We start from the raw sequence: 9,976 nt of genomic DNA on the forward strand, positions 1-9,976 counted from the left end.
CTGATGTGAGTGTATTCCATTTTCCATCCCTTCTCCCTCCCTGGCAAACAGGAGAATCACTAGAGTATATGCTCCTCTTGTTTTCTCCTGAAGCAGGGCCAGAGCCAGGCAGTACCGTAGCAGAATGGTTGAAAATGTGGACTTTGATGTCAGTTTTGGATTTAAGTCACCACTCTTCCACCTACTCTTTGTGTGGCTTTGGAAAAATTAGGCGGTGAGGGGACACTGGTGACAAGGTAAACATGAGGTCTGTTTCTTGGTAAATGTTTTGACTCTCATTCCACCAGGACAAACCAAAGTAGACACATAATAAGAATGTTTTCGATTTGTCAAAGGAGTATCAGATTTTAAGTGCAGTGGGAGCAGTGCCCCATTGCTTTGCGTGACATCACAGCCCAAAACTCCAGTTTACGTAACACACTGTTGTCACTTGCAGACAATAACAGTTTTCTTTGTTTTCAGACCGTAGCTGTGTCAGCGTGTTATGATGCCGTCTCGTACCAACCTGGCTACTGGAATCCCCAGTAGCAAAGTGAAATACTCAAGGCTCTCCAGCACAGACGATGGCTACATTGACCTTCAGGTAAATGCAGAAAGGAGCTGATCAGACAAGCTGGCTATTTCTGTTGAGTTAGCAGGAGGGCTTTCCAGGTGGAGGGTTTGCTCTAATCCCCCCTGGGAATTAGAAAGAGCAGCAAGAAGGAAACTAAGCTTGGAGACCCTTTGAGCCTTAGTTTGCAGAAGGAGGGAGCTTTGTAGAGCAGTTTCAAACCAGTATAAATGCTAATTTCTGAGAATTTTTGGTTGTGACACATGACACCCAGTAGTTGCAAATTTTATCTAGTTTATCTGGAAAATACTTAGATTATGTTTTGTTAAGTAGAGTTTTTTAAGGACTGTGTCATTTGTTTGTTTAGTCAAAGCCAGTTCATCTTTTAAGGGAGAAACTAACTGCTAAAGCCAGTAGATTGTGGGAATCTTCTTTGATGTCATGAGGTCCAATTTATTAAAGGTATTCTTTATGGCAAACAATAAGTAAAACAGAATATTTATTAAGTTTGCAACATGCCCGGATCGTCGTTTGTAAAATACCTAATGGTGTAGCGTGTCCTTTAGCCCGCTCCCCTGTAGAATACCTTAGGTGGAACAAGGGCCAAGGAGGAAGTAGCAGGAACCCATCTCTTTAAATAGAAACAAATCAATTATTCATTGCTCTCTTTGGACCCATACTTGAAGGAGAGAGATTTTTTGGTTTGGTTTTGTTGTTTTAAAGTATACATCTGGGAAGCTTTCAGCCATTAGGTCAGATGAGGCAAACCTTAGAAGGCTTGTCTCTGATCTTAACTTTGAATCAAAATTATTAAATACAAGTCAGGTTACTTCATGGGGCAGGCCACTAATTAATGTTTGAGAAAAAGTTATGTTTAAAACCTTTTGACCATATGCTGACTTAACTTTGAATGCCAGAAATCACTTTTTTTTTCCCTTCTGCAGAGCATGATGTTCACTCCCCCGGTAGATTAGTACAGCTTTCCATGTGCCAGGCATCTAACAAGCCTCTGGCTAATCAGTGACCGTAAAGTGTCTTGTGGTGTTGTAAGAAAATATTTTCTTACATGTTCTTACGGTACAGTGAATGGTATGTGGAGTGAGCTTAGAAGTAGAGAGTAACATTTTGCTGGGTCTCCTCAGAGTGACTGTCAGCAGTAAGTAGAGCTTCACCTTCTGCCTGTCCTTTCCCTTTTTTTCCCCGGAGCTGTCCTGAGTAGTAGGACTTGGTTCAAGACACACAAAACATCCAGATTGATTCTCGTTATCTTCCTTGCTTTAGAGCGTCTGAGTCCTGGTGTTTTCATAATGGTCTGCCTGTTTTTGTTTCTCTTCCAGTTTAAGAAGAGCCCTCCTAAGATCCCATATAAGGCCATTGCACTTGCTACAGTGCTGTTTTTGATTGGCGCCTTTCTCATTATCATAGGCTCCCTCCTGCTGGCGGGCTATATCAGCAAAGGGGTAAGCAGAAGCATTTGTGGGAATGTGCCATGAGAGCTTTAAAGTGTGGGCCTGGGCTCTGTTGTTTTATATTCTTATCTAGTATAGCAGATTCCAGCAGTAAGGAGAAAAGTGTTTTCTGTAGATTTTGTTCTCTGATAACAAAACACATGTTTCTTTTTTTGAGCAACAACAAACTTGTCCCACAGTTTCTATGAGGTGGGTGGGGGCAGGCAGGCAGGCAGGCAAATTTTTCCTCTGAGATGTTGGGCAGCTTTCCCACCGTCATAATTTGGAAGAGCAAAGCCAAACCTAGCATTGAGGACTCCTGATTGGCAAAGGCTGTAACTGGAGTAGAATGTGTTCTTACAATTTTGCAGTGCCACACACCTACTTTTCAGGGTTTGGGGAGAAGTGGTGAGGCTTGTATAGGTCTGGAGCCACTGACCAACCCAGGACTTGTGGCTCATGAGTCTGACCCTTCTTAACGTTGGGTTTGGTTGGAGTTCCTGCTAAGATTCAGTATTTTATCTTTGAAACCTAAAGTGATGTTTAGTGGTTCTTTCTCTCAGGCTACATACAAACACTAATGCAGAGTGTCCAAGTTGTTCTAAAGTAATAGTGATCATAAGTTATGTCTGCTTTTATTTTAAAGATTTTATTTATTTATTTTCAGAGAGCATGTGTGTCAGCTGGGGAGGGGCAGAGAGCAAGGGAGAGAGAGAATTCCAAGCAGGTTCTACACTGTCAGTACAGAGCCTGCTGTGGGGCTTGAACTCAACAAACCTTTGATCTGAGCCTAAACCAAGAGCCAAGTGTCCCAAGTTCTGTCTGTTCTTCAACACATGCCAGGCCAGGGGATGAGGGTCCTATTGCTCTGCAGACGGAACACAGCCAAGAGCTGAAACGGTGAGCGTTATGGAAATTAGGAATAGCATGTTGCAGTAAAGTGGCTGCATATGTGTTCTTTTTTTGAGAGAGAGAGAGAGCAAGGGAGAGGGGCAGAAGGGGAGCAAGCGAATCTCAAACAGAGCCACAGAGCCCAGTTCAGGGTTTGATTCCATGAGCCTGGGATCATGACCTGAGCTCCTGCATGTGGCTTTCAAAAAGTGTATCTGGGGTGGCTGGTGGCTCAGTTGGTTAAGCATCTGACTCTTGATTTCAGCTCAGGTCATGATCTCATGATTCTCAAGATCAAGCCTCAAATCTGGCTCTGCACTGAGCTTGGAGCCTGCTTAAGATTCCACCCACTTCTCTCCCTTGCTTGTGTGCGCATGCTTGCTCTCATGCTCGCTCGTGGGCATTCTCTCTCTCTCTCTCTCTCTCTCTGAAAGAGAAGGAAAATAAGTGTATCTGATTTGCTTTTGGCTCTTAACTCTATTTTAAATTGTTACATGGCCACCAGATGCTTACTTGGTACAATCTGTGTTTGAACACTTAACTTCAAGACTGTGCCTCAGTAAACTTTCATTGCAACATGCAGTATCAATCCCAGAGGATTCTGTTAATTATAAAATTTGAGATTGGAGGTGAGATCCACATGCAGCAAGTATCATTTTACCTTGGGTTATTTATTAATTTGTTTGTTTGCCTCGTATGGTTTTTAAAAGACTACTGTATAAATAAGGGTAAGGACGGGTTTGGTTTCTGTTTAAGTTTATTCATTTATTTTTGAGAAAAGGAAAGAGAGCAAGCAAGTGGGGAAGTAGCAAATAGGAAGAGAGAGAGAATCCCAAGTAGGCTCTGTACTGTGCAGAACCTTGAACTCAGGAACACGAGAGCATGACCTGAAGCAAAGTCAGAATGTTTAACCGACTTAGGCACCCAGGAGCCCCAGGATAAAGATGTTAATTAAGAAAATCACTAATAGGTTTTGTTTTGGTTTTTTTTGTTTGGGGTTTTTTTTGTTTTCTATACTCCCCCAACAAGTTTTCCTGTGTATGAAATACAGTACCAGGTTTATATTTTGGTATTCTTTTTTTAAATAATGTTTTATTTATGTATTTTGAGAGACAGAGAGCAAGAGCAGGGGAGGGGCGGAGAGAGGGACACAGAGAATCCCAACCAGGCTCCACATTGTCCACATAGAGCCCAACCTGGGGCTCGATCTCATGAATCATGACCTGAGTCAAAATCAAGAGTTGGACACTTAACTGACTGAGCCAGGCAGGCACCCCACATTTTGCTGGTGTTCTTCACTATACACCTATAACAGTTTTTACATAAATCTAAGGGTGCTATCTTACTCTCTTTGACCTTGTTCTTTTTCATATTTTTGTTAGGGTCTTGCGTAGATTCGGGTTTAGTTTTGTTTTAGAAAGAATATTTCAGGGGCGCGTGGGTGGCTCAGTCGGTTAAGCGTCCAGCGTCAGCTCAGGATATGATCTCACGGTTCGTGGGTTTGAGCCCTACGTCGGGCTCTGTGCTGACAGCTAGCTCAGAGCCTGGAGCCTGCTTCGGATTCTGGGTCTCCCTCTGTCTCTGACCCTCCTCTGCTCATGCTGTCTCTGTTTCTCAAAAATAAATAAAAAGTATTTTTAAAAAACTTTAAACAAAAGAATATTTCATAAGGAGGTGCTGTGTATTTACTATGGCGGATTGGTTCTGAAACGTCAGTGTTAATCAGAATCACCTGGCAGACTTGTTGACACATGGATTTCTTGGTTCCACTCCCAGAGACTCCACTTCTGTAGGTGGGTCGTCAGACTCTGCATTTCTAACAAGTCCCGGGTAGTGCTGGAGTCCTTCGACCTCATTTTGAGAACCGTTGCATTACATTAGGAAGCACATAATGTTTATCCTGATTTTTAGTTGATACTAAGATAAATTGTTGGGTTTGAGTATCTTCAGCCTAATTCATTTACTATAAACTTATCCATTACCTTTTATATTAATGAATCCAGTTCTGTCATTTTCTGCATTTATCACCTGAAATTCTGCTATAAACAGTTTTACAAATCTACCATCTGATTGCCCCAGAATATAATGTATATAAGTGAAGGTAGGAAGAATGTTCATTTCTGTTTCACAACTTTTATAAAAATATACCTAGCAACCTCAGTAGGTGATCAGAGAATAGTGAGTACCATTATAAACTCATGTTTTTTACATATTTGTTTCAGTCCTAGCCCATATTCTTTTCAGTATCTAAATTGTCCCATAGTTGGTCAGTAGGACCTCTTCATGTTAGTCTTGTGTCCTTTAAACCTGACCCAGGTAGCCTTTGATAACTTGCTGGCTTTCTGGCACAGCAAGTTGTCTTAGGCCCGTCTATACATTTGCCTATCCTTCACCTTATAAACAACCATTTCTCTCAAGAGCCCTGGTTTCTTTATCAGAGGTAGATTTAGAGAGATCACCAACTGGTCATTAATGGTACTTATGCTTTGGGTTTCATTGTTTCTGGGCCTTTACAGTGACAGAATTAGGAAATAGATAACCTTAAAAAATTTTTTTTAATGTTTATTTATTTTGGGGGGAGAGAGAGAAACAGAGTGCGAATAGGGGAGGGGCAGAGAGAGAGGGAGACACAGAATCTGAGCCAGGCTCCGTACTCTGAGCTTCCAGCGCTGAGCCCAGTGGGGCTTGAACTCTTGAACTCATGTCATGACTTGAGCTAAAGTCAGATGCTTAACTGACTGAGCCAACCAGGTGCCCCGATATCTTTTTTTCCCCAATGTTTATTTATATTTGAGAGAGAGCGAGCCTGAGTGCAGTGAGAGAGGACCAGAGAGAGGGACACCGAGGATCCCAAACAGACTCCACGCTGACAGCAGAGAGCCCGACATGGGGTTCGAACTCACAAACTGCGAGATCATGACCTGAGCCTAAGTCAGATTCTTGACTGACCGAGCCACTTAGGCGCCCCAGGAGATAGATGCCTTTTAGACAACAATTTCCAGTGAAATTTTAAGATTAAAGTTTGAACTTAGTTTCTTTGATTTTTATATGTATATTTCTATCATTATGATAGTGTGAATGTTAATGCTAAGTATAAAATGGCTGAATGCACTGTAAGTTTTCTTTGCAATTCCTTTAATCCTTAGGCTATGTCCTATTAGGGATGTACAGTCAGTATCCTGCAAAAGATAAAAGAAGCAGGAAAATAGAAAATGTAAAATAAGAAAACAGAAATAGCACCAAGTATGTCAGTTGGGAGAGTTGTGGACTTTATTGTTTTTGATGTTCACATAGTCCTATCTTTGGCATGAGAGAGCCCCTTCAGGTTCTCTTTTTTGTTTCATTTTGTTCTTTCCTGGGTTTTACCCTTTAGTTTATTGAGTCATTGGTGCCAGCTGAGGCTGCTTGCTTTCCATGTATTACCTCACTTAGTTTTCCTGTGACCCTGTGAGGCAAATACTTCTGTTGCTGTTTTTGAACGAAGCAGCCAAAATTACATTGTGTAGATAACCTATCAGTGTACATTGTCTAAGTAGCCCTGTTTAAATGAGAATTTTATATTGGGTGATGAGGGAAAGCCTAAAAATAATGGGAAAAATTACAAAGGAAAAGGACGATACGTTTAACTGTATAAACATTTAAAACTATATGTAAAGAAAAGACAGAGCAATTTTATAAGGGTGAATTCATTCAGTACATTTATATGTTGGGTGCAGCTGGGGATACAGGGATGAACCAAGTCTCTGCCCTCAGGAAACTCCCCAAACATTTGAAGCCCTGCTGATAGAGACTCAACATCATTCCTTCCTCCACCTGTGAATTGTGCGCATGTGAATGTACACTAACGAAGTAATCTGAAAACTCCAAATGAAGTTTATTGTTGTAGTCTATGCAGTTGCAAATACGTGAAAACAACCAAAGTATCCAACAGTCAGCCGTGTGTGTGTGTGTGTGTGTGTGTGTGTGAGAGAGTGAGTGTGAGTGAGGTGCGGTTGGGTAAACTTGCGGTGCGTCCATTACCATGGAATGATAGACCCGTGGTGGCATACAGTGTGTTGGTTCCAGGTGTACGGCGTGATTCAGTATATGTATGGATTGGGGAGTTATCATCACCACACAGTTACAGTTTTTCTTCCTGTGACAAGAACTTCTAAAATCCACTGTCTCAGCAACTTTCTAACATACAACACGGTATTATTAATTACGGTCACATGTTGTACATTGCATCTCCAGAACTTACTTATTTTGTAACTGGAAGTTTGTACCTTCTGACTGTCTCCACCCATTTTGCGTATCTCCCAATGAAGAGCTTTTCATAATATTTTGGCAGTTGTTTGTTAAAATAGGGCACAGGGTGTGGTGTCTTTACAACTAAAAACTAGAATGGAGAAATGGAAGGAAATACACAAAATATTTATAGATGAAAATGGACAATTTCTTTATAATTTTTAGTGCTTTGCAGTTTTTCTACATTTTATAATAAGAAGGAGGAGAGATGTAAACCTGCTTCCTTTGGTATATTTGGGTATTCTACCCAGAGGAAATACTCTGAAGAGTGTAAAATACCGATAAATGGATTGAATTCGTGGCTTTGTTAAAAATTTATGACTTGTGTGCTAATGTGTTTACCTCCTTCTGCCGCCAGGGGGCAGACCGGGCCGTTCCCGTCCTGATCATTGGCATTCTGGTGTTCCTGCCAGGATTTTACCACCTGCGCATCGCCTACTATGCATCCAAAGGCTACCGGGGTTACTCCTACGATGACATTCCAGATTTTGATGACTAGCGCCTACCCTCAACCCTGAGGAGAAGTGTCACAGATGGGACCGAGACCAGCTTTAAGATACTGAGCAGAAACTGTGGCTTAGGGCTAAGGAATTCTGCAGTTTGCTGAATTTGCAGACATCAAACAAAAGAATGGCCAGATTTTATGGGTCCATCCTCAGGATGTCAACTGCACTTACAATACCAATTAACTAATTAGGACATGCTCTATTTTTTCATCTCCTGACCCTGGCGAAAGCTGACAAGGGTTTCCACAGGAACATGCATCTTGGGAGCACAGCACTGTTAGTGGTGTGGGAAAGCAGGAGGCTGTTCTGTAGCAGGAAGTGTTACTACCACCATCCTTTTCAGCTTTCAGCATTTCTTTCAGATCGTTTTCGTTGTCAGTTTGTTCTGGTGGCAGATGGAAGAGTCCCAATATCTCAAATTTCATATTACTGGTAATTTTGAAAACATTGAGGTATCTTACTCCTACACTTATCTCTAACTTTCTGTTCTAGTGGAAGACCTTGGCTAAATCAAGTGTCAGTGTGGGTGCAGTCTTACTTGATTTCTTATTAACAGGAGCCAGGACTTTTTAAAATCTCAGAGCAAGTTTCCAGAAGCTAAACACTTTCTTTGTTCACCAATCCTTGGTCAGCTCTGATTTGGTCTAGTAGTAAGCTGGCCAGCATATAGTTTGGGTATTCTGTTCTTTGTAGATCAAAGAGCCATGTATACCATGCCTTTTAGGACTGGACTTTTGGCTGTTTCCTAAGGAAAAGGTGTAGATAAATGGTTATTATTTAGAGATGATAAGCTGCTTGTTAGCACCTCGTAGTATGATGTTGTTCCGCCGAAGATCCCGAGACTCGACCTGGGTCCCTAGAGGCCGGTAGACTGCCTTAGTTTGGTTCTGTTTCCTAGCTTGCAAAAAGTGACATACTCAACAGAAATTAAAATGCCGAAATCTAAATCCTAGACTTAAAACGTGTTAATTTTAAGTGTATTTCAGAAAATGTTTTAATGATTGTATGTCCTTTTTTCTTCTTTTTTCTTTTTTTTGGGGGAGGGGTTTCAAGAGTAAAATTTAGTGATTCATCACTTACATTAAACACCCAGTGCTCATGCCAACAAGTGCCCCCCGTAATGCCCATCCCCCATTTAGCCCATCCCCCCACCTACCTCCCTTCCAACAGCTCTCAGTTTGTTCTCTGACCTAACCCTAGCCCTTGAGTCTCTATGGATTGTCTGCCTCTCTGTTTTTATCTTATTTTTCCTTCCCTTCCCCATGTTCATCTGTTTGGTTTCTTAAATTCCACATATGAGTAAGATCATATGATATTTGCCTTTCTCTGACTGACTTCGCTAAGCCTAATACACTCTAGTTCAGTGATTATATACCTTTGATCCCAGTACTCAGGGCCACCTTCTTTTTTAGATAACTGGCATTGTGGGTCGGACTGCTTCTCAGTTGTCCTTTTACAATAAGCTTATGGACATGGGTGACTAGCAGCCTGGTAGTGCCATCAACTGAGATTTGGAGGGCTGTGAGTGGAACAAGTTTGCTGGGGAAGATGAACTCAGTTTTGGATGTGCTAAATTTTACATGTGTACTTGACATCCCATCGAACTGCTGAGTAGGCAGTTGCAAAGCATGGATCTGGGGTTCAGGACGGAGTCTAGGCCAGAGACAAATTACGTAGTCACTGCTGGGACAGTATCTAAAAGCTGGGTGATACTATCCACAGAGTGAAGTGCACATGGGAAAAAAATTTAAAAACTAGGACACAGAAAACAGACAAAACGGGGGTGGCCTGAAGCAGCCTCCAAAGTTAGATGCGTTTGGTAATAGGAGAGGAGGCTGGGGAGCCTGGTACTCTAATTGAAGTTCCTGGGCCTTGACACTGGAGACTTTGAGATCTATTACACTTTACCCTGGGAACTGTTTGCAAAGCAAAGCTCAGACCAGAAGGTTTTGGACGAAGCAAATTTCATCCTTTTAATAAGGGTAATGATGCTGCTAGTAAGGGGAAAACATTCAAAATGGAACAGAAGGGTATAAAATGAGAAGTAAGCATTTTGTGGTAGAAGGTAATTACTTGTTCCCCAGACTCAATCTCTAAGGTGGTCTAATAAAGTTTCTTCTACACCCTTCCAGAAGTGTTCTAAGCACATGAACGTACATATCCTTTTTTAAAACTCAGGTTCCCGTTGTATAGGCCTATAATTTCCCTTTTTTTCAATCTACTTACTTTATTTGGCAGATATTTCCATATCCATGGAGATCAACCAAGCTCTTTTATAAAATCTACACTAGGAG

The 9,976-nt window shown here is 41.6% G+C and overlaps 1 protein-coding gene across 2 annotated transcripts in view; it reads left to right on the top strand.

Annotated features, from left to right (window-relative positions):
- The window catches only part of TMEM230 (transmembrane protein 230), a 10,508-nt gene extending 1,872 nt beyond the window's left edge, over window positions 1–8,636 (top strand). For both annotated transcript variants that reach the window (XM_029918608.1, XM_029918609.1), the window contains exons 2-4: window positions 463–583; window positions 1,888–2,010; window positions 7,535–8,636. In XM_029918608.1, the coding sequence (XP_029774468.1) occupies window positions 485–583; window positions 1,888–2,010; window positions 7,535–7,675 (363 nt within the window). In that variant the 5' untranslated portion in view covers window positions 463–484 and the 3' untranslated portion in view covers window positions 7,676–8,636. The remainder of the gene's footprint in view (window positions 1–462; window positions 584–1,887; window positions 2,011–7,534) is intronic.
- The last annotated feature ends 1,340 nt before the right edge of the window (window positions 8,637–9,976 follow it).

The sequence above is a fragment of the Suricata suricatta genome, chromosome 12 (assembly GCF_006229205.1).
Source record: "Suricata suricatta isolate VVHF042 chromosome 12, meerkat_22Aug2017_6uvM2_HiC, whole genome shotgun sequence".
NCBI classification, from domain to species: Eukaryota; Metazoa; Chordata; class Mammalia; order Carnivora; family Herpestidae; genus Suricata; species Suricata suricatta.